Here is a 24,749-nt window from a genome sequence, read left to right as displayed (position 1 = left end):
ATAATGTGCTTTATATAGGACACCACCCCCAGGATTAGGGTTTTCTCTCTTTAGCACCAACTCGTCGAGTCCAAGCCGCCGACTCGGCGAGTTGGCCACTTAAACCGCGACTGAATCCCGCTCCGACTCGGCGAGTAAGCAGACCTACTCGTCGATCCCCTTTCCTAAATTTACACTTTTGGCCCTTCTTTGAACTTCTGAAATTTGGGGTGTTACAACTTTCCCCTACTTAAATTAGGCTTCGTCCTCGAAGCCTACTGCAGTATACGCTTCAGAACAAACCCCTTGCACTGCAGACTCCGATTTCTCAATCAACTCATGCTCTTACAAACCCTACTTCTGCATCTCTCTTAAATGGCTTATTCTCATGTAGCATCATTGCCACTACTCCAAGACGACCATTGGCCTTTCAACTCAATAGCACCAAATATTAACCTCGTATCACCCGATGATACCATCCCTTCAAATCAGGAACACACCTTCGCACCCTGCGAACGCTAGATACCACAAACACCCACTGAACTCTGCCAAGACACTAATCCGTCATCCTTTGCCCAAAATCGGCGATAACCCTGATAACTTGCAACCTGGAACAAATCCTGCTCCACCCTCTGGTTCTATCCCTTACGCACTGTCAGGATGCTGCATCCTTTAGCTCCCATAACCCATCAACCAACCATATCGTGCAACCACTCGTACCTGGCCCAATCAGCCTCGGGCTGGAATACCAGGCACGCCTATAACGGGTCCAGTCATCCCTAAGATGGAATACCCCAAATTGGAATACCTCCACATTCATAACTCAAGCCTACAACCATACTCGGAACCAAGGACCTTTTCCTTGCGTCACCCTCGAACCCTTCGGTTCGACACAACGGAGTATAACCCACTCACACCTCCCTATCACGATATCTATGTCCTTGACCTCCGATTGTAATATCCTTATATAGTCCTCAACACCGGTCTAAACTACTCCCGAGTCTGTTAACCTGCTGTCTCACCTTCCTCTGTCCAAATCTCCAATCTGGAACCACTATCTTCCTCCTCTTCCAAGGAGACTGAAAACATGATTGCGCATCATCCCACATTGCCACAACGTCAACGGGCATCCAACCGATATGTGCTTCCATATATCTGGAACAATCCCAGCGCTTACTACCAATAACTGCAGCACTTTCGATCATCCATTTACTCTGCTGCCTTCCTTTCAGAGGACCCACACTCCTTCCGGAGCTACATACCTTTCCTTTCTAGGAAGTCTACTCACCAACCCTTACCACACCTATAAGTGCCACTAAGCTAAAATCCACTCTACACTATCCAAGTGGAGCAACTGCTATTCTCGAACTCCCATATACCCCGAATCCGATCACATAACTAACAAGGCCCACGCACGGCCTCCAGCGAACTCCATCATCATGATCAATACTTGGGGCCAGACCATATCGATTGCTATTGCATGGCGACATAATCACCCATTCTCCGCATACAGATCCACTAACACATACATAGTCTTCGGCATGATTGGACCGCCTTTCCAGGCCTTCATCCTATCTGGACCACTCTCAGAACCTTCAGCATGTCTGGACCGCCCTCCTAGGCCTTCAGCCTGTCTCGACCGTTCTCCGAGCCTTCAGTCTGAATGGTACGCCTTCCAGCCTTCAGTCTATCCAGACCGCTCAAAGTTGTCGTACATCACTCTGAACCATTCCTCCCGGGAATCTCTCCCATGTAGTCTGTCCTCGCCCTCTTGGGGTTCTGAACTCCAGTTCTGCTCCCGGAATCCTTCCAACGGCCTAAACCCAGGCCTCACATCAACCAACTACCTTACCTGAAACCATGGTCTGTTCCCTACCTGATGACAATGATAATAGATCCTCATATCCTGAGTCGGGACCGAATGACGGCAACCCCTCGCATAATTCCCCTCTTTCCCACACTTGCGACACGCACCACCGTACCTACAAACTCCGACATGACCCTTCCCAAACTTCTCACAAGTGTGGTTGCTCTGACCTCCAACCCTAGAGTCAACGGTTTTGGACCGTTTCGGCGCCGGCTGCGACTGTACCGGGGCCTACCTCTGCTCTCGTAACTGCAACTCCATCTCTAACTCCCGCCGCCTGGCGGCCTTCTGCAGCTCTAACAAGGTATCACACCTCTGCACGGACACAAATTGCCTGATGTCCCTCTTAAGCATACTCAGATATCGAGACATCTGAGCCTGCTCCGAAGCAAACTCCGGGCAAACCATCGCCCTCTCAGTGAACATCCTGGTGATCTCCGTCACCGACTCTGAATCCTCCTTCAGTTCCAGGAACTCCTGAGCCAACCTCTCTCTCTCTCTCTCAACCAGCGGAACATAACGAGTACTGAACATCTCCCAGAACTGATCCCTAGTAACCGCATCCCACTGCGCATTAGAATAAGATCCCGTAGTCAACCTCCACCAATCCTTCGCCCCGAGCCTCAAAAGGTTCAGAGCACACCTCACCTTCTGATCCTCAGGGCATAAACACGTGAAGAAACAACCCTCCACGTCTTACAACCATCTCGTAGCAACGACCGGATCCTAAACTCCATCGAAAGTAGGGGGCTTCGTATTACATAAATCCCGATACTGAAAGTCCCGACTGGCTCCTCCCCCTGGCGCTGCCACAGCCGCTGCAAGAGCTGCATAGAGCTCATCAAAATACTCAACCATGGCGGTCTCTATCGATCCAAACATCTTCGGAAACTCAGCCTAGAACATTGCAGCAACCTCATCATGTAGGATCTCACGAATCCTGGCATCCAACTCATCCGTACTCATCTGAAGAATGACTTCGGGTGGTACAGGTCCATCCTGACCACCCTCTCCTGATCCCGATCTCGAACCGAATCCTGCCTCCAAACGTTTCGCATCCGCCATACTGAAATGAACCATAAGAACCTCAGATACCTCGCAGAACCGCCGAGAACTAACCTCTAACCAACAACCTAGGGGTTGTAACTTCCTTGACACGCATATGGGTCCTGTGCTTTCAGTATTACGGGCCCATACTGATGGGTTTTATGCATAAGAACATTCCTATGTGCTCATACAAACCCTAATGCTTGGATCTAGGTTTCTCTATTGAACATGCTTTGATTCCAAGACTTACAAACCCTAATCTATCATACAAATAACAAAAACTAACATATAGAATCAGATCTAGATGTTTACCTCTTCAAATGTTGGCTTAGATCTTCTTCTCTTCTTCTCTTGATCTTAGAGTCACAAATGCAACTCCTCTAATGGTTCACAAACCCCACAAATAAGAAGGTAATATGAGAGAGGGTGAGAGAAGCTAGAAATCGGCCTAGGGTTCTCTTAGAATTAAGTGGTAGCCGATTTCAATGCCCTAGGGGTCTTATTTATAGTTACAGGCTACTAGGGTTTCAGTCTAAACCCTAATGGACAACTTAGCCACCAAGCAGCCCAAGGAACCTTCTGGAATAAGGCCTTGGACGAAAATATGATGGATACCCATCATAATTTCGTTCCCCCTTAAGTCCATTAGGTTTCCTTAACCCAAAACTCAACTATCATACATTTGATAGTTTATACCCCTTTATTCAATTAATCTCTTTTGGTCACCAAATTTATTCCTAATTAATTTATGACCAATACTAATTAAATAAATATGATTTCTCTTTTAATATATTATTCTTATAATCTATTAATAAACCATAATATTCTCTCTTTCTCCTTAAATTACCTTGTCAAGTTGCTTTGGAGGAGGCAACCCAAAAGGACCAAGCACAACCGGGTTAAGTACATACCAAATATAGTTACGGGCTTAGACACTATTCCAACAGTCTCCCACTTGGATAAGTCTAGTAACGATATCTCACATACGACTTCAGAATCCGATTAGCAATCGTAGCTCTTATACTTCGCTGTCAACTCTGATCAACTTGTCCTTTAGATAAGGGATCGTATAATCCTCTGTTATGGATATCATGCTGACAATGCTTGTTGTCCAGCATTTGTTCCTTGATTTCCGATTTGTTCGACATAGAATTTAGTTGAACACATCAACTTTATTCTAACCGGGCCCGACACATAAGTCAAACCAAATCATCAAGTGGCCAAAGATATCACTCTTATTCTCATAGAATAAAAGGAACAAATTAACTTCGAATCATATGCATCTATTATTCACTAATTGAATCATGCACAACAATGTGTTTTATAACATCAAGTTACTGATGCATTTACATATCATCAATGCATAACCAACCAACAAACAATAATCATATCTCTAAGTTTTAAGACTATATGATATTATCGATTTGCGATCACCACGAAGTGATACCAGCAAACTTGGGTTTATTCCAATGCTCAAATCATATTCATAAGCACTCATGAACTTTGCAGCAAACCTTTGCTATGTCCAAAACCTTTTAGACAATCTACAAACAATTCATGATAGTCTTCATTCATATCTACTTCCAAAATATGACTGACTGTGGACTGTTCGAATAATCCTATCATTCAGGAAGTCAAAAACATGCAAAATGGAAACAATAGATAAATAACCAACACAAGATAATAGCTTTACTCATAAATAAGACAATTTTATTTATTCATCAAATGTCCAGTACAAACTATCTATTACACGTTTCCTATCTAATCTAAACTTATCTCATCCTTCAGCCCAATGCTTCTAGCGTGCTGTAAGTGTTTGACCCTACTCAGTCCCTTCGTAAGGGGATCTGCTAGGTTTTCTTCTGATGATACCCTCTTTACAACGAGAAGTCCCTCTTCTAACCGATGTTTGATAAAGTGATATTTTATGTCGATATGTCGAGACCTACCATGATCTCTCGGTTCCTTGGTTAAGGCAACCGCTCCTTCATTATCACAGAAAATTTCCATCGGTTCCTTTATGGATGGCACAACTCCAAGGTCTCCAATGAAGTTCTTCAACCATATAGCCTCCTTCGACGCTTCGCTCGCCGCAATGTACTCTGATTCGCACGTTGAATCAGCTACGGTTTCCTGCTTGGAACTTTTCCAAGTCATTGCTCATCCATTCAGGGTAAAGACCCAGTCCGACTGCGATCGGAAATTATCCCGATCCGTCTGAAAACTAGCGTCACTATACCCTCGTATCCTTAAGTCATCACTCCCACTGAGGACTAGAAACCATTCCTTGGTCCTCCGAAGGTACTTAAGAATATTCTTGACTGCAATCCAATGAGCTCTACTAGGGCTCCCTTGATATCTGCTGACCATGCTCAAAGCGAAGGCCACATCAGGGCGAGTACAAGTCATATCATACATGATAGAGCCTACTACGGAAGTGTAAGGTACTCGGCTCATATCAATTATCTCTGCCTCTGTACTCGGGCTTTGAGTCTTACTCAGCTTGGTATTGCTTTGGATTGGCAACTCCCCTTTCTTGGAATTCTCCATACTAAAACGCTTTAGTACCTTATCCAAGTATGTATCCTGACTGAGTCCTATCAATATCTTTTCTCTGTTTCTTACTATCCTTATTCCTAAAATATAAGCAGCCTCTTTGAGGTCCTTCATAGCGAAACATTTCCCAAGCCAGGCCTTAACCTCCTGCAAGGTTGGGACATCGTTTCCTATGAGCAGTATGTCGTCGACATACAATACAAGGAAGCTTACTATACTCCCACTAGATTTGACATACACACAAGATTCATCTTCGCTTCGCAGAAAGTCATACTCTTTAACCTTCTCGTCAAAACAAAGATTCCATCTGCGAGACGCTTGTTTCAATCCATAAATGGATTTCTCAAGCTTGCATACTCTATTTGGATGCTTTGCATCGACAAAACCCTCTGGCTGATTCATGTAAACATCCTCAGCCAACTTTCCATTAAGGAAAGCGGTTTTTACGTCCATCTGTCATATTTCATAATAATGAAACGCAGCTATCGCAAGCATTACCCTAATAGACTTTATCTTCGCAACTGGCGAGAAGGTCTCATCATAGTCAACTCTGGGAGTTTGAGTAAAGCCCTTCGCAACCAATCGTGCTTTATAATTATGCACTTTCCCATCCATGTCCGTCTTCTTCTTGAAGATCCACTTGCACCCGACTGTCTTGCGACCCGGTACATTATCAACCAAATTCCAAACTTGGTTGTCGTACATGGACTGAATCTCGCTGTCCATCACCTCTTTCCATTTAGCAGACTCTGGGCCTGCCATGGCTTCCTTGTAGCTACTAGGTTCGTCCAAATTTACTAGTGTACTATCACTAATAAATGTATCCCCTTCAGTAGTAATATGAAAACCATAAAACTGGGGTGGAACACTAGCCCTAGTGGAACGTCGAAGAGGTAAGGACTCGTCAACAGGTTCAACAGGAGTTTCCTCCTCAAGTTGAGTGCCAGTGTTAGAGGCTCCTTCATCGCTTTGATCTTGAATCTCTTCAAGTTCAATTTGCCTCCCACTGTCTTCTTGGCTTAACAATTCCCTTTCTCGGAAAACTCCTCTTCTAGCAACGAAGACAACATTATCACTCGGTCTATAGAAAATGTAGCCAAAAGACTTCTGTGGATAGCCAATCAAATAACACTTCTCACTAAGAGGTTCTAGCTTGTCATGAGTCTCTCGTCTTACGAAAGCCTCGCAACCCCAAACCTTGATATGTGCCAACGAGGGAGCCTTCCCTATCCACATTTCGTGAGGAGTCTTGGAAACCTTCTTGGTGGGAACTAAGTTAAGTATATGGGCGGCAATCTCTAAGGAATACCCCCAGAAAGCTATTGGTAATGAAGTCCGAATCATCATAGAACGAACCATGTCCAACAAGGTCCGATTACGTCTCTCAGCCACACCATTCAATTGTGGCGTCCTCGGAGACGTTAATTGCGAGACAATTTCACATTCCTTTAGATAGCCGTGAAACTCAAGACTTAGGTACTCTCCTCCTTGGTCTGACCGAAGCATCTTGATTTTCCTGCCCAGTTGATTCTCCACTTCATTCTTAAACTCTTTGAACTTTTCAAAGGTTTCTGACTTTTGCTTGTTTAAGTAGATATATCCATATATGCTATAATCATCTGTAAAAGTCACGTAGAAGCGACAAGCATTCCTTGTGGTGGATCTAAAGGGCCCACACACATCGATGTGTATGAGATCCAATAAACCCTCATCCCTTTCACAAGTTCCAGTAAAGGGTGACTTGGTCATCTTCCCAAGTAAACAAGATTCACACGTGTCATCGTCCCTGAGGTCGAATGACTCCAACACTCCATCCTTTTGGAGTTGGGCTATGCGTTTCTTGTTGACATGGCCAAGGCGACAATGCCACAAGCATGCTTTGTCTAGACTAGTAGACGAATCAATATTCAAAACATTATTTCCTAAATTATCAACAATCATCACAGATTCATAAATCCCATTACAAGGTAATGCATTGAAATAAAAGACACCATTCAAATAAACGTTAATAGAACCATTAATATTATCAAAAGAATATCTAAAAACTTGTTTAAACAATCCGTGAAATGAAATAATGTTTCTTGCCATATCTGGCGAATAATAGCAATTTTCTAAATCTATCCCTAACCCATTACTCAACACTAAAGAATAAACACCAACTTTGGTCACAGGCAACGATCTTCTATTTCCCATAATCAGGTTCATCTTCCCATGTTCCACCTCCCTACTTCTTTTTAGGCCCTGCATATCAGAACAAATATGGTAACCACACCCTGTATCAAGAACCCATGAAGTAGAAAATGATGAGTTATTAGATTTGATAGAATACATACCTGCAAAGGTGGGCTTAATCTTCCCATCTCTTATGTCTTGCAGATATTGTGGGCAGCTTTGCTTCCAGTGGCCCTTTTGGTCGCAATAGAAGCACTCTGCTTCTTTGGGATCGGAAGAGGGTTTAGCAGGGCCAGCTTTGGTCCCACTTGAGGACGAACCATCTCGGGGCATTCCTTTATGGTGGCTCTTACATGGAACCCTCCTCTTTTTACCCTTTCCTTGACCTATTGCCATCATAGGAACGGCCATAGCAGGAGACGGTGCAACGGATTTGTCCTTGAGGTTGCTCTCAGCAGTCCTCAAGAGTCCTTGGAGCTTGCTCAAGGACACCTCCTCTTTGTTCATGTGGTAGGTCATCCTAAACTGGTTGTAGCAGGAGGGCAAGGAGTGGAGGATTATGTCGATAGCCAAATCCTCATCAAACTTAACATTAAGTTTGAGAAGACGATCAACATACCTCTGCATTTTTTGCAAATGAGAGGTTAGGGATTCTCCACTCCCCATCTTAGCGGCGATCATGTTAGTAATGATCTCATAGCGCTCTTTCCTCGCGCTCTGGTGATACCTGTCCAGCAAATCCTAATGCATTTCATACGGATACATGTTCTCATAGGAATTTTGGAGTTCGAGGTTCATGGTGGCCAGCATGATGCAGTGAACTTTCATAGCATCACGCTCGTGGGCCTCAAAGGCGGCCAACTCTTCAGGAGTAGCAACATCTGGGATGATCTTCTCAAGCTTTTCATTGAGGACATATTCTTTGTCCTCGTAGCGTGTGATCATGCGAATATACCTCATCCACTCGTTGAAGTTTGAACCATCAAATGCCACTTTCTGACACAAGTTCATCAACGAGAATGACCCAGAAGCATTGTTGTTGTTGTTGTTTGCAGACATCTGAAAAAGAAAAGGGACAAGGTTTGATTAGAAATGAATCCCTAATTAAACACCTAAATGAGAAATTAGGGCTAGGATCCAACAACGTTATTTACAACTTAGAAAGGGATGTCGTAATCTAAAAGTAAATAAGTTGATGGTAAGTGAATGACGATTCACTAATTCTCACCATGAAAAACGAAAAGGCAATTTTGGTTTTAAATGTATTGAAAACTCCTAGATCTTTGAGATTCATTAAACTCTTCAATGGCATGTTTAAATCTCGATATGCATTTCAAATTTGCGACTGGGATACCGAGGATCGCAAACAAATTGTGAATAACCATGCGAATCAACATGGTGCACTTAATGTCTTTATCACCTAATCAATGTGCCGGTAAACCAGACACGCTCCATTGATCTATGACAAACATCGAGTCACCCTTCTCTACCAATGTCATCCCCAAATTGACGTGCCGGTTAACCACACGCGCTCCATCAACGTTTGACAAGGGTACGAAGTGTAATTCCATGGATTAGCATCATTTTCACATTTTACCCTAAAGTAACTAAGATTGGGAATTTGAAAAACATGTAGTTACTTTGTATCTTACATTATACATTTAATGAGGAGAGGGTTGCCCTATCCTACCCGTTCGGCTAACGACCCTCCACCAGTCAAGCAAGCGGTACGTTTGAGTGTACACCCATTAAGCGCCATTTTATAGGCAGCAACCTTATACCCACCTTATAGACTGGCTTCGTGAATGAGGCCTACTAACAATAAGACTAGCATTTTAAGTTATACATATATATATATATATATATATATATATATATATATATATATATATATATATTAAGCTTGTAATTATATATAATAGTATAGGGTTGAATTTAAACTTGTAAAATTCTAAGGGTTTGAAATTTAAATTATTCAAAATTAAACTTTTAATCACAAAATTCAAATTTCAAAACTTGAGGGCAAGTTTTGAATTTTTCAAAACATAAGGGATCAAATAACAAATAATTCAATTAAACAATTAATTTCATAATTATCTATATTTGACCTAATCTTATTTTGTCATTAGATAATTACCAAATAATTTAAAATAATCCATATTTATCATATAAATAACCAATATTTAAAAGATTTGAAATTATCTATTGTTTTGGCAAGGATAATCATTAATTTAAGATAAAAATCAGATTTTAACTTCAAAAAACGAATTAGGCATTAAATCCAAGTCAAAACAGCAGCTAAATCCCGAAATACCCTCTGTATGACGCTCGAACTCGCCGAGTAGGGGCCAACTCACCGAGTCCAGATACTGACTCGCCGAGTTGAGTCGGGCAGAGGCCAAAAACTTGATTTTTAACAAACAAAACAGTTAAGCATCACATACAACTGAAACCAATCAAGGATCTGATACCACTGATGGTTTTATGCATAAGAACATTCCTATGTGCTCATACAAACCCTAATGCTTGGATCTAGGTTTCTCTATTGAACATGCTTTGATTCCAAGACTTACAAACCCTAATCTAGCATACAAATAACAAAAACTAACATATAGAATCAGATCTAGATGTTTACCTCTTCAAATGTTGGCTTAGATCTTCTTCTCTTCTTCTCTTGAGCTTAGATTTCAATGCCCTAGGGGTCTTATTTATAGTTACAGGCTACTAGGGTTTCAGTCTAAACCCTAATGGACAGCTTAGCCACCAAGCAGCCCAAGGAACCTTCTGGAATAAGGCCTTGGACGAAAATATGATGGATACCCATCATAATTTCGTTCCCCCTTAAGTCCATTAGGTTTCCTTAACCCAAAACTCAACTATCATACATTTGACAGTTTATACCCCTTTATTCAATTAATTTCTTTTGGTCACCAAATTTATTCCTAATTAATTTATGACCAATACTAATTAAATAAATATGATTTCTCCTTTAATATATTATTCTTATAATATATTAATAAACCATAATACTCTCTCTTTCTCCTTAAATTATGTTGTCAAGTTGTTTTGGAGAAGGCAACCCAAAAGGACCATGCACAACTAGGTCAAGTACATACCAAATATAGTTACGGGCTTAGACACTATTCCAACACATACTACCTTCCACACCTACCCATATTTGTCTCAAGTATCTCCACAACGCTCTAAGCACAAACATACATAGCAAGCACTCAATCCTCACCCCTAGAGGAATATTGAATATCCTATATTAAGAAAACCCTAGGCTAGCAGGCATCATAAATCAGGCAATTCTATCATGCAATTCCTGAAGATCCCTAGCCTTGTACTAGCATGCTGTTCTAACATATCACATAACCATATAACTTGCATTGTATTTTGGGGTCTACTTACTGGCTCTGGCTGATCGTACCTTCTGCGTCCTCCTTTACTTATTTTGAAATTTTTTGAAAACTATTTTTGAAAATCTCTCCATAATTTGAGACAGGATTCAAACGAATGTTCCACCAATTCACTCAAACCAAGGCTTTTATATCAACTTGTAACGACCAAAAATTTCAAACAATTTAAAATATTTAATTTCATTCAAAAACCATTAAATTCATACATCTTGTTTTCAAATTAGTTTAAACATTAGAGTATCCCCCAGGACCATATCACATAGATCATAAAACATGAGGAGCGGTACGATCACGCCTTCGCCTTGCCACGATCTCCTGAAGTACTTGAAATAATAAACTGAACTGTAAGCCTGAAAGCTTAGTGAGTTACCCCCAAGATACCAACAATACATAAAGATACTCATAACATATCACAAATAGAACAACCATGCACATCGGGTCTACTGTGTGACTGGTCCGCCTGCACCGGGCCTTCAGTCCACTTGGTCCACCCTCTGAGTCTAGCCATGTACATCGAGTCTATAGTATGAATGTTCCACCCACATCGGGCCTTCAATCAGCTTGGTCCACTCTCCGAGCTTCGGCACGTCTGGTCCACCCTCTTGGGGCCTTCAGCCTATCCGGACCGCTCATTGGGCCTTCGGGATATCCGGTCCGCCCGGGGTATGTTGGCCTACAGCACAAAGCAGGACCCGCCTCGACCCAACCCCCGTCAAACAACCATGTGCACATAAGACAATTAATCACATAACAAATCCTTAACCAGACAAACAATCTAACAGATCACATAGCATATCAACATCCCAACCAGGATTCCGACCTAACCGGTCACTAGCATAACATTACCCTATATACCGGGTACCGACCTTAACCAGGTCACTAACATAATACCATCCTAAATATCAGGATGCAGATCTAGCAAAACAATAACATAACAAACAATACTCGGATTTCCATCCGATAAAGAGCCGGCCTTGGTGACGTAGACCCTGTCGATATAGTGAGGATAACTCACCATAATGAAGAACCGAACCACGGAAGCACACACCCGAAGCACTGCTCCAAACTCCAACACCTATTGCCATCAATGGACCATTGACATAAATAACCAATTACCATAACACCTTTGAAGGTCAAAGTCAAAGTCCAGGCCAAAGTCAAACTTCCTGACTGACTCTACTTGCCGAGTCAACCCGTTGACTTGTCGAGTCCTTATACTCTGAAAACTCTTAGAACACGACTCAACTCGCTGAGTCACCCCAAGACTCGTCGAGTCTAACGATCTCCGAGTCCCATCCTGCACAACTCACAGAGTCACCCCTCGACTCACTGATTCGAGGCCTTAACCAGAAGCGGCTAGGGTTCCGCGACCAGACTCGCCGAGTCCAAGGCAATCTTCAACGGACTCACCGAGTTGTTCTTCCAACTCGACGAGTCCATGCTTATATTCACACAACTCATCGAGTACACCCATGTGACTCGCCGAGTCTCTCTAGCTCTCAATCCACACAGAGGCTTTTCGAGCCATGCAGGGGCTCCAATCCATAGATCCACTCTTCTACAATCTAACCCTCACATAAATTTGCAAACGTTACGTGAAACCAAGGAGATATAAACCCAAAACACTCTAGGGCTAGGGTTTATGACAAAGGGGCTTCACCAATAACTCTTAGACAGAAGCTTTATGACATTTTGGACCATCACAAGCCTAGATCTGAAGTAGCAACCTCAGATCTAAGCCTCTAACTCGAAATAGCTCTCAATCATACCAAAAATGCACCAAATCTCAAATGATAATAGATCTAGATACAAAAGAGCCCAAGCAAGAGATTATTACCTCCAATATATGCCCCAACTGAAGTAGATCCCGGATCTACACCACTCCTTTGCAGCAAGCCTCTTTATCTTCAAGCCCCTTTCCAAGATTTTCTCCTCCAAAGCTCTATTCTCTCTATTAATGGAGGCTCACTCGATTCTAGGGTTTCTGGATCTCAAAAGGGTAGCAAAGAGGCTAAGGGTGGGTTATAATGTGCTTTATATAGGACACAACCCCCGGGATTAGGGTTTTCTCTCTTCAGCACCAACTCGTCGAGTCCAAGCCGCCGACTCGGCGAGTTGGCGACTTAAAATGCGACAGAATCCCGCTCCAACTCGGCGAGTAAGCAAACCTACTCGTCGATCCCCTTTCCTAAATTTAAACTTTTGGCACTTCATTGAACTTCTAAAATTTGGGGTGTTACAACTCTCCCCCACTTAAATTAGGCTTCGTCCTCAAAGCCTACTGCAGTATACGCTTTAGAACAAACCCCTTGCACTACAGACTCCGATTTCTCAATCAACTCATGCTCTTACAAACCCTACTTCTGCATCTCTCTTAAATGGCTTATTCTCATGTGGCATCATTGCCACTACTCCAAGACGACCATCGGCCTTTCAACTCAATAGCACCACATATTAACCCCGTATCACCCGATGATACCATGCCTTCAAATCAGGAACACACCTTCGCACCCTGTGAATGCTAGATACCACAAACACCTACTGAACTCTGCCAAGACACTAATCCGTCATCCTTTGCCCAAAATCGGCGATAACCCTGATAACTTGCAACCTGGAACAAATCCTGATCCACCCTCTGGTTCTATCCCTTACGCACCGTCATGATGTTGCATCCTTCAGCTTTCATAACCCAACAACCAACCATATCGTACAACAACTCGTACCTGGCCCAATCAGCCTCGGGCTGGAATACCAGGCACGCCTATAACGGGTCCAGTCATCCCTAAGATGGAATACCCCAGATTGGAATACCTCCACATTTATAACTAAAGCCTACAACCATACTCAGAACCAAGGACCTTGTCCTTGCGTCACCCTCGAACCCTTCGGTTTGACACAACGGAGTGTAACCCACTCACACCTCCCTATCACGATATCTATGTCCTTGACCTCCGATTGTAATATCCTTATACAGTCCTCAACACCTGTCTAAACTACTCCCGAGTCTGTTAACCTGCTGTCTCACCTTCCTCTGTCCAAATCTCCAATCTGGAACCACTATCTTCCTCCTCTTCCAAGGAGACTGAAAACATGATTGCGCATCATCCCACATTGCCACAACGTCAACGGGCATCCAACCGATATGTGCTTCCATATATCTGGTACAATCCCAATGCTTACTACCAATAACTGCAGCACTTTCGATCATCCATTTACTCTGCTGCCTTCCTTTCAGAGGACCCACACTCCTTCCGGAGCTACATACCTTTCCTTTCCAGGAAGTCTGCTCACCAACCCTTACCACACCTATAAGTGCCACTAAGCTAAAATCCACTCTACACTATCCAAGTAGAGCAACTGCTATTCTCGAACTCCCATATAATCCGAATCCGATCACATAACTAACAAGGCCCACGCACGGCCTCCAACGAACTCCATCATCATGATCAATACTTGGGGCCAGACCATATCGATTGCTATTGCATGGCGACATAATCACCCATTCTCCGCATACAGATCCACTAACACATACAGAGTCTTCAGCATGACTGGACCGCTTTTCCAGGCCTTCAGCCTATCTGGACCACTCTCAGAACCTTCGGCATGTTTGGACCGCCCTCCTAGCCCTTCAGCCTGTCTTGACCGTTCTCCGAGCCTTCAGTCTGACCAGTACGCCTTCCAGCCTTCAGTCTATCCAGACCGCTCAAAGTTTTCGTACATCACTCTGAACCATTCCTCCCGAGAATCTCTCCCATGTAGTCTGTCCTAGCCCTCTTGGGGTTCCGAACTCCAGTTCCGCTCCCGGAATCCTTCCAACGGCCTAAACCCAGGCCTCACATCGACCAACTACCTTACCTGAAACCATGATCTGTTCCCTACCCTACTTGTTTATCACTTGCTCCAATCATACCACACTCTCGGTTAACAACACTAATGAATCCAAACAACTAACCAACTCTAGATACTTGCTGTTTTACCGGAGAATTTTCCAATTCTCCCCACTTAGTGTACCAACCACTAACTTTCGTTGTCAAAGCCGGCATAACTCGGTCAACCTTATGTGATAAAGTTTCCCCCTCTTCTCCAGGAACTAAATCCCTCCGGAGTGGGCAACCTCCACAGGTCACTCTCCCGACATCGCACATCTCGAACTCCAAGGAAGTTTGAAACTCAACTGAACGCTTCTCGCATCGCAGTTGCTATTCCAAGCAACGAGATCATATACCTTATCTTTCGACCAAGAATCCTCCTGGACGCAAACCAACTACAACTCCTAACTACTAAGATCCTCAATCATACTACGAATCATGCGGAACAAGGTAGACATATTTACAATACCACACAAATAACAAAATACAAGATGGAAACATACCCGCAGCTGCATTTGGCTCTGCCCCGACCTCCTCTGCAATGAGCTGGAAAACACGACCTTGAGCCCTCAGAGGCTCCGCACCCCCTGTCCTCCACCCGTAATCCTCAAAATGGCCGGTGCTGGAGCCTGTACCGGTCTTACAACAAGCTCTGGGCAGTTGGCCCTCAAGTGTCCAACCTGATGAGAATGATAACATATCTGCATATCCCGAGTCGGGACCGACTGACGACAATCCCTCGCATAATGTCCCTCTTTCCCACACTTGCGATACGCACCACCGAACCTACAAACTCCGACATGACGCTTCCCACACTTCTCACAAGTGTGGCTGCTCTGACCTCCAACCCTAGAGTCACTGGTTTTGGACCGTTTCGGTGCCGGCTGCGACTGCACCGGGGCCTACCTCTGCTCTCGTAACTGCAACTCCATCTCTAACTCCCGCCGCCTGGCGGCCTCCTGCAGCTCTAACAAGGTATCACACCTTTGCACGGACACAAAATGCCTGATGTCCATCTTGAGCGTACTCAGATATCGGGACATCTAAGCCTGCTCCGAAGCAAACTCCGGGCAAACCATCGCCCTCTCAGTGAACATCCTGGTGATCTCCGTCACCGACTCTGAATTCTGCTTCAGCTCCAGGAACTCCTGAGCCAACCTCTCTCTCTCTCTCTCAACCAGCGGAACATAACGAGTACTGAACATCTTCCGGAACTGATCCCAAATAACCGTAGCCCGCTGCGCATTAGAATAAGATCCCGTAGTCAACCTCCACCAATCCTTCGCCCCGAGCCTCAAAAGGTACAGAGCACACCTCACCCTCTGATCCGCAGGGCATGAACACGTGAAGGAACAACCCTCCACGTCTGACAACCATCTCATAGCAACGATCGGATCCTGAACTCCATCGAAAGTAGGGGCTTCGTATTATCTAAATCCCGATACTGAAAGTCCCGACTGGCTCCTCCCTCTGCCGCTGCCACAGCCGCTGTGGCTGCCGCGGCTGTTGTCTCTGCAAGAGCTACATAGCGCTCATCAAAATACTCAACCATGGCGGTCTTGATCGATCCAAACATCTCCGGCAACTTAGCTCGGAACATAGCAGCTGCCTCATTATGTAGGATCTCACGAATCCTGGCATCCATACTCATCTGACCAATGACTTCGGGTGGTACTGGTCCATCCTGACCACCCTCTCCTGATCCCGATCCCGAACCGAATCCTACCTCCAAACGTCTCGCATCCTCCATACTGAAATGAACCATAAGAACCTCAGATACCTCGTAGAACCGCCGAGAACTAAACTCTAACCAACAACCTAGGGGTTGTGACTTCCTTGACACGCATATGGTTCCTGTGCTTTCAGTAGTACGGGCCCATACTACCTTCCACACCTACCCATATTTGTCTCAAGTATCTCCACAACGCCCTAAGCACAAACATACATAGCAAGCACTCAATCCTCACCCCTAGAGGAATATTGAATATCCCATATTAAGAAAACCCTAGGCTAGCAGGCATCATAAATCAGGCAATTCTATCATGCAATTCCTGAAGATCCCTAGCCTTGTACTAGCATGCTGTTCTAACATATCACATAACCATATAACTTGCATTGTATTTTGGGGTCTACTTACTGGCTCTGGCTGATCGTACCTTCTGCGTCCTCCTTTACTTATTTTGAAATTTTTTGAAAACTATTTTCGAAAATCTCTCCTTGATTTGAGACAGGATTCACACGAATGTTCCTCCAATTCACTCAAACCAAGGCTTTTATACCAACTTGTAACGACCAAAAATTTCAAACAATTTAAAATATTTAATTTCATTCAAAAACCATTAAATTCATACATCTTGTTTTCAAATTAGTTTAAACATCAGAGTATCCCCCAGGACCATATCACATAGATCATAAAACATGAGGAGCGGTACGATCACGCCTTCGCCTTGCCACGATCTCCTGAAGTACTTGAAATAATAAACTGAACTGTAAGCCCGAAAGCTTAGTGAGTTACCCCCAAGATACCAAAAATACATAAACATATTCATAACATATCACAAATAGAACAACCATGCACATCGGGTCTACTGTGTGACTGGTCCGCCTGCACCGGGCCTTCAATCCACTTGGCCCACCCTCTGAGTCTAGCCATGTACATCGAGTTTACAGTGTGATTGGTCCGCACTCACCGGGCCTTCAATCCACCTGGTCCACTCTCTGAGTCTACAGTATGATTGGTCCGCCCACACCGGGCTTTCAGTCAGCCTGGTCCACTCTCCGAGCCTCGGCACGTCTGGTCCGCCCTCTTGGGGCCTTCAGCCTATCCGGACCACTCACTAGGCCTTCGGATTATCCGGTCCACCCTGGGTATGTTGGCCTACAACACAAAGCAGGACCCGCCTCAACCCAACCCCCGTCAAACAACCATGTGCACATAAGACAATTAATCACATAACAAATCCTTAACCAGACAAACAATCTAACAGATCACATAGCATATTAACATCCTAACCAGGATTTTGACCTAACCAGTCACTACCATAACATTACCTTATATACCGGGTACCGACCTTAACCTGGTCACTAACATAACACCATTCTAAATATCAGGATGCAGATCTAGCAAAACAATAACATAACAATCAATACCCGGATTTCCATCCGATAAAGGGCTGGCCTTGGTGCCGTAGACCCTGTCGATATAGTGGGGATAACTCACCTGAATGAAGAACCGAACCACGGAAGCACACACCCGAAGCACTGCTCCAAACTCCAACACCTATTACCATCAATGGACCATTGACATAAATAACCAATTACCATAACACCTTTGAAGGTTAAAGTCAAAGTCCAGGCCAAAGTCAAACTTCTTGTCTGACTCTACTCGTTGAGTCAACCCGTTGACTCGTCGAGTCCTTATACTCTGAAAACTCTTAGAACACGACTCAACTCACCGAGTCACCCCAAGACTCGTCGAGTCTAACGATATCCGAGTCCCATCCTGCACAACTCACAGAGTCACCCCTCGACTCATTCGAGGCCTTAACCAGAAGCGGCTAGGGTTCCGCGACCAGACTCGCCGAGTCCAAGGCAATCTTCAACGGACTCACCGAGTTGTTCTTCCAACTCGACGAGTCCATGCTTATATTCACACAACTCATCGAGTACACCCATGTGACTCGCCGAGTCTCTCTAGCTCTCAATCCACACAGAGGCTTTTCGAGCCATGCAGGGGCTCCAATCCATAGATCCACTCTTCTACAATCTAACCGTCACATAAATTTGCAAACGTTACGTGAAACCAAGGAGATATAAGCCCAAAACACTCTAGGGCTAGGGTTTATGACAAAGGGGCTTCACCAATAACTCTTAGACAGAAGCTTTATGACATTTTGGACCATCACAAGCCTAGATCTGAAGTAGCAACCTCAGATCTAAGCCTCTAACTCGAAATAGCTCTCAATCATACCAAAAATGCCCCAAATCTCAAATGATAATAGATCTATATACAAAAGAGCCCAAGTAACAGATTATTACCTCCAATATATGCCCCAACTGAAGTAGATCCCGGATCTACACCACTCCTTTGCAGCAAGCCTCTTTATCTTCAAGCCCCTTTCCAAGATTTTCTCCTCCAAAGCTCTATTCTCTCTATTAATGGAGGCTCACTCGATTCTAGGGTTTCTGGATCTCAAAAGGGTAGCAAATAGGTTGAGGGTGGGTTATAATGTGATTTATATAGGACACAACCCTAGGAATTAGGGTTTTCTCTCTTCAGCACTAACTCGTCGACTCCAAGCCGCCGACTTGGCGAGTTGGCCACTTAAATTGCGACAGAATCCCGCTCCGACTCGGCGAGTAAGCAGACCTACTCGTCGAGTCCCTTTCCTAAATTTACAATTTTGGCCCTTTATTGTACTTCTGAAATTTGGGGTGTTACAACTAAAGCCAAAGTAAAGACTTTATCTTAGATTCAGCCTACGACCTAATTTGAGAAGGAATAAGAATCTCCGATGAAGATCGAGTTTGTAACTCGAAGGTTAGGACTGAAGTCCAACATATGATGAAGAGTGGGTGTAGGTTTGAGTACCGCCATTAACTAAGAAGTCCAAGAGTTTGATGCTCGTTTGGCAAGTTATAAGAGTTGCAGATGTGGTAAAGAGAATGAGAAAACGCATGAGGATGTTTGTTGTGCGTTTGTGTCCAGATACTTTAGATGTGGTCAAAATAATCAATTGGAGAAAGACAAGTTGATTGTACCAGAATAGCAGAGAAGAGGTATGTATAATATTGAGTTCAACAACCGTCGTTATTGCTAGTATTACCCTCTTATATTGTTTTGTACACATATACGTTGATTGATGACTTCATGCTTATCGTGATCTTAATCAGACCGTGATTTTGAAATACGAGAAAATCACTCGTGAGCACAAGCAGTGGTACTACGTTGGGGATGATAAAGTCTATGACAATTAGAAGTTTTTTTTAAGAAGGTAGAAAGTTGCAAATTACATAGGCAGATAGTGTGTGGGCTTTGATTGATTGTAGATAGTAGCAAATGGGAGTTTGAACCCAATTGGGGGAGACCCAACCATTGATGCAAAAGTGTGAAATGCAACTCGACTTCGTATTTGACGTCAGGATCTAGGAGAGTTGCAGCACAAGAAGCTAACAAAGAGTTATTAACTTCTATTTTTGTTATGAAGAATGAATGTTTTGGTTGGAAAGTAAAGACGACATTAAACATCGTGAGGGAACTTGAAACTTTTACCTATGGGTAAATGGAATAGTCTTATCTTAGATCTTATCATCAAGTGTCCTATGATTGTATAGAGCTATGATGTGATATGAGTTGTAATTGACCAAATAATAAAAGTATGCATTTATGGGCATTACAAATATGAGGAATTGGTCTGAGGAGAATGTTGTCATAAAACTCATTATCATGAATGAGTAAAAGTTTTGATTATTCTCTTATTTTTTAATTTAGAACACTTAAGTTGATGATGATGCGAAAACTGTTATAGTCTGACAAAGTCGAAACCCGAAGAGAAGACAAAATAGTTAAGTTTGAAACGGGATATGAAACAGTTTAGAAATTTGTGTTTTGTGTCGCCACGAATTTTAAATTTGTTTTTCATAAATATTAAATTCATATTTCGTGTCAAACATGAATTTACTTGTTTTAACAGGTATATACACGAATTAAATTCATATTGACACATATAAACACATACATACACGTATAAATATGCGGCATATGACATGCATATACACATATAAACATATATACAATGTATATACACATATAAACATGTATATCCACCCTAATAGCGTCACATATAAGGGACCAACGATGATTGCACCTATGTTGCACGACTACTACGCACACCATGTCAATTCTTTGCAGATTAATGCCAAGTGGGATTGGTTTGTTAATCTCGGGTGCCTCTGATTAGCCTTTGGGCACTCGTCACTATATTTTCCAATATATCTGGATAACTATCATAAAAGTTACTATATTCCATTTTATTTTCTTTCAATTTTGACATCCAAAATATGATGTCACATAATAGTGACATGTTACATGTTACCTAGTTGGCAACCGAGTTGACCTGCTAAATGAACAATATTGAAAAAAATTGGAAAACTAATGTCATAAATTAAAAAAAATATAGTTTAGTTTACAATTTTACGTATTCACTTATATTATTTATATTTAAAAAATTTGAATTTTTGAATTAAAAACATATCCATAACTTTGGTTGATGAACAACAAAAGTTTCACTTGTTTGAATTGATTTTGCATGGATTGCAGAAGTTTGTATTATTAAACTGGGAAAAAAGGAAAATATCCCAAATGGGAAACCTCTTACGGAAATGTAAATTAGCATGATTACCGCTTACACAGCTCATTTATGATTTTATCAAATTTTACTCTCCCATGTCGATCTCAAAAACTTTAGTAAGATAGAATATTCGTTTATGGCCTTCACATCCACACCGTTCCTTAATATCTGCGGCAAGAACAACCAAACACCAGTCACTGCCACAAACACCACTGTAAGCGGCCCCGACATCGCCCTGTGCAACTGGAACTTGCCTTTTGCCGCTTTCTTCACTGCCACCTCAACAGCCGTACACACACCCTGTAGTACAAAAAACCATGTCACCTCCCACGTCGGCCGAACACGTGTAAAGTATAGGTAGATCAATTCGTGCATTAGTCCCGACACCAGAAAAGTTGCGAAAATCGCCGGCAGCCGGCTCCATAGCTTTCCGAGAACCGGCAACGAGATCTCACGAATTGGATCGTACACAGTAGGCCGGAGGATTCTCGTTACCATGAGGTTCCACCGCCGGCCCCAAAAATCCTGAAGCGATGTAGCAAGGTAAGGCTCATTAAACTGCGGTTCGATCTCAAACTTGAATCCGAGAAAAAACCTAACAAAATACGCAGTGATCGCGAGAACGAGCTCAACACCGAGGTAGACATGGCAACAGTAGAAACCTAAAATCACATACCGATGGAGGTTATCCTGGTACCGATAAATCCCAACGATTACAGCTAAAATCAATGCTTTAAACGCCAATAGAGTTGGTTTATGCGATAGAACTGAAGTTGAATCTGGAACTGGATCTGAGATATCAGCAACGGCGTGTTTAGGATTGATTGGAAGAAGAGCGATGGAGATGAAAATGAAGAAAGGTAACGTCGGATCGGAAGCTAAAGGACCACGATTGAATGCGAGGAGTACGAGTTTGAAATTAGAAAGCCAGACAAGGTAGAAGATGGTGGGGCCGGCGAGATGGACGGAGGAGAGAGGGAGTGGGAGGATGAAGAAGAAGATGATGACGGGTAGGAGAAAGAGGAACCTGGAGACGCCATTGGAGATCCGAGTTGGTATCAAGTAGCAGTAACAGATAGAGGTGATGGCGAGAATCCATACTTTGACAAAAGTTTTGAGTTCTTCGCCGTCCTCCATTTCTCTGCACTTAATTCTTTCATTTTGTATTAAATAGTTTATTTATTAGGGTTTATCGAGATATGAATATTCATTAAATATTAATAACATAATATTATTTTATGATATGCACATCTGCAATTGCCCCGCCGTCTCAAATCCATCTACCCCGGCACATGTCATGCAACTCAACTTGTTGTGGTGGCCGGGTGCTGGGTATTTTATTATTATTATTTTATATTTTACATGATCATAAACCGTTGTTCATTCGTTCATTGAGGAGCTGTTTAAATTGGGCGGGCCCCCAAAAATCATCTTTCGTAATAAAATGAACTTAATTTAAGTGAAAACGTAATAAACATTTATAGTAAGATATTTCTATTTTCTATTTTTTTGGTGCGACCCAAAAATAGTTGTTTTTGCCAAAAACATGTTTTTTGGAAAAGATTTTATCGGGCATTGGTATTAAATTAGAACTTAAAAAATACTTGAAGACTCTTTTTACAACAACATATAAAAAAAAAACACCAAACAAACACATATGCTAAGTCTAGATGATTAACAATGAAAAAGAAAAGAATTTTTTTTTTCAATTGTGTTGAAATGTAATCTAGACTTAGGGTTAGTTTAGAAATTTTAAGAAGTAATTAATGTAGTTAAGATGACAGTTACAGTTAGGAATGGTGTTGGTGTTAGAACCGTTACTTTTGGTGGTTAATTGTTAACCATCGTGATTTGTCACCAACCATTGTGTTGGTTCAAATATACCTGCCATGTAATATATATATATATATATATATATATATATATATATATATATGTGTGTGTGTGTGTGTGTGTGTGTGAGTGTGTGTAATCTTGAAACGTATGATTTGATTAATAAAACATTTGTGTTTCTTTTATATAAATCAATCTCTTTTCTTCCTCCTATCCTCATGTGGCTTTCTCCAACATACTGGTATCAGAGCCTTTGGTTCAAGAATGAAAGATGAAGAAAATAGAGAAAGCATTGAAGAAGAAGAAGAGGATGGCGAAGAAGATGTGGAGGAGATGGAATATGGTTGTGATATAGGACCGATGATTGGATGCTTGTAGGTTCTGCCCCTGGTGATGGGACCGATGGCACCATCTTCCCTCCCTGTGTCGATGTAACATCCCAAGTTCAGAAGCAAGAAGTTGAAGGGTGCTATATGAAAATAAAGGAAGGGACTCGGCGAGTAGGTCTCTTGACTCGCCGAGTCGAAGCGAGTGTCGGGCACGTGATTAAGTGGCCTGACTCGCCGAGTCGGCAGCTGGACTCGACGAGTCGGTGTTGGATGAGGAAAAGCCTTAATCTTCGTGTTTGCACCCTATTTAAAGGACTTAATGTCCTCCCTTCAGCCCCCTTATCCCCCTTTGAGATCCAGAAACCCTAATTTTGTTTGTGAGGAGCTTGGAAGCAAATTGGTGTGATTTGTGAAGGGATCTTGAAGATCAAGAAGCTTGGATCAAGGAGACTTGAAGAGATCCGGATTATACTTCAGTTGGAGCATGTATTGGAGGTAATAATCTGTTGCTTGGGCTCTTTTGTATCTAGATCTATTATCATTTGAGATTTGGGGGCATTTTTGGTATGATTGAGAACTATTTCGAGTTAGAGGCTTGGATCTGAGGTTGCTACTTCAGATCTAGGCTTGTGATGGTCCAAAATATCATAAAGCTTCTGTCTAAGAGTTATTGGTGAAGCCCCTTTGTCTTAAACCCAAGCCCTAGAGTGTTTTGGGCCTATATCTCCTTGGTTTCATGTAAAGTTTGTCACTTTATGTGAGGGTTGGACTGTAGAAGAGTGGATCTATGGATAGGAGCCCCTGTATGGCTTGAAAAGCCACTGTATAGATTGAGAACTGGAGACACTCGATGAGTCACATGGGTGTACTCGACGAGTTGTATGAACATGAGCATGGACTCGGCGAGTCTGTTGAAGATTGCCTTGGACTCGGCGAGTCTGTTCTTGGACTCGACGAGTCTCGTCGTGGAACCCTAACCTCTTTTGGTTAAAGCTTTGGATCGGTGAGTCGAGGGACGACTCTGTGAGTTGAGCAGGATGAGACTTGGAGATCGTTGGACTCGACGAGTTTTGGGGCGACTCGGCGAGTTGAGTCGTGTTGTGGGAGGTTCTGAGTATAGGAACTCGACGAGTCGACGGGTTGACTCGGCGAGTAGAATCAACCAGGAAGGTTGACTTTGACTGAGGACTTTGACTTTGACCTTCCGGGGTATTATGGTAATTTGGATATTTATGTCAATGGTTATTGATGGATATAGGTGTTGGAGTTTGAGGCATTGCTTTGGGATTGTGCTCTCGTGATTCGGTTCGGCAGTTGCAAGGTGAGTT

General features: G+C 42.9%; 1 protein-coding gene across 1 annotated transcript; it reads right to left on the bottom strand.

The window, feature by feature from the left end:
* Positions 1-21,198: 21,198 nt before the first annotated feature.
* LOC145051859 (long-chain-alcohol O-fatty-acyltransferase-like) lies at positions 21,199-22,430 on the bottom strand. Its single transcript, XM_078999687.1, has one exon. The coding sequence runs from the start codon at positions 22,394-22,396 to the stop codon at positions 21,338-21,340; it is 1,059 nt and encodes a 352-aa protein (XP_078855813.1). The 5' UTR covers positions 22,397-22,430; the 3' UTR covers positions 21,199-21,337.
* Positions 22,431-24,749: the final 2,319 nt, after the last annotated feature.

The sequence above is a fragment of the Lactuca serriola genome, chromosome 5 (genome assembly GCF_051521515.1).
Source record: "Lactuca serriola cultivar US96UC23 chromosome 5, Lser_US96UC23_V15, whole genome shotgun sequence".
In the NCBI taxonomy this organism is placed as follows: domain Eukaryota; kingdom Viridiplantae; phylum Streptophyta; class Magnoliopsida; order Asterales; family Asteraceae; genus Lactuca; species Lactuca serriola.
Note: the sequence above shows the minus strand (reverse complement) of the source record. Positions and strands in the feature narration are given on the sequence as shown.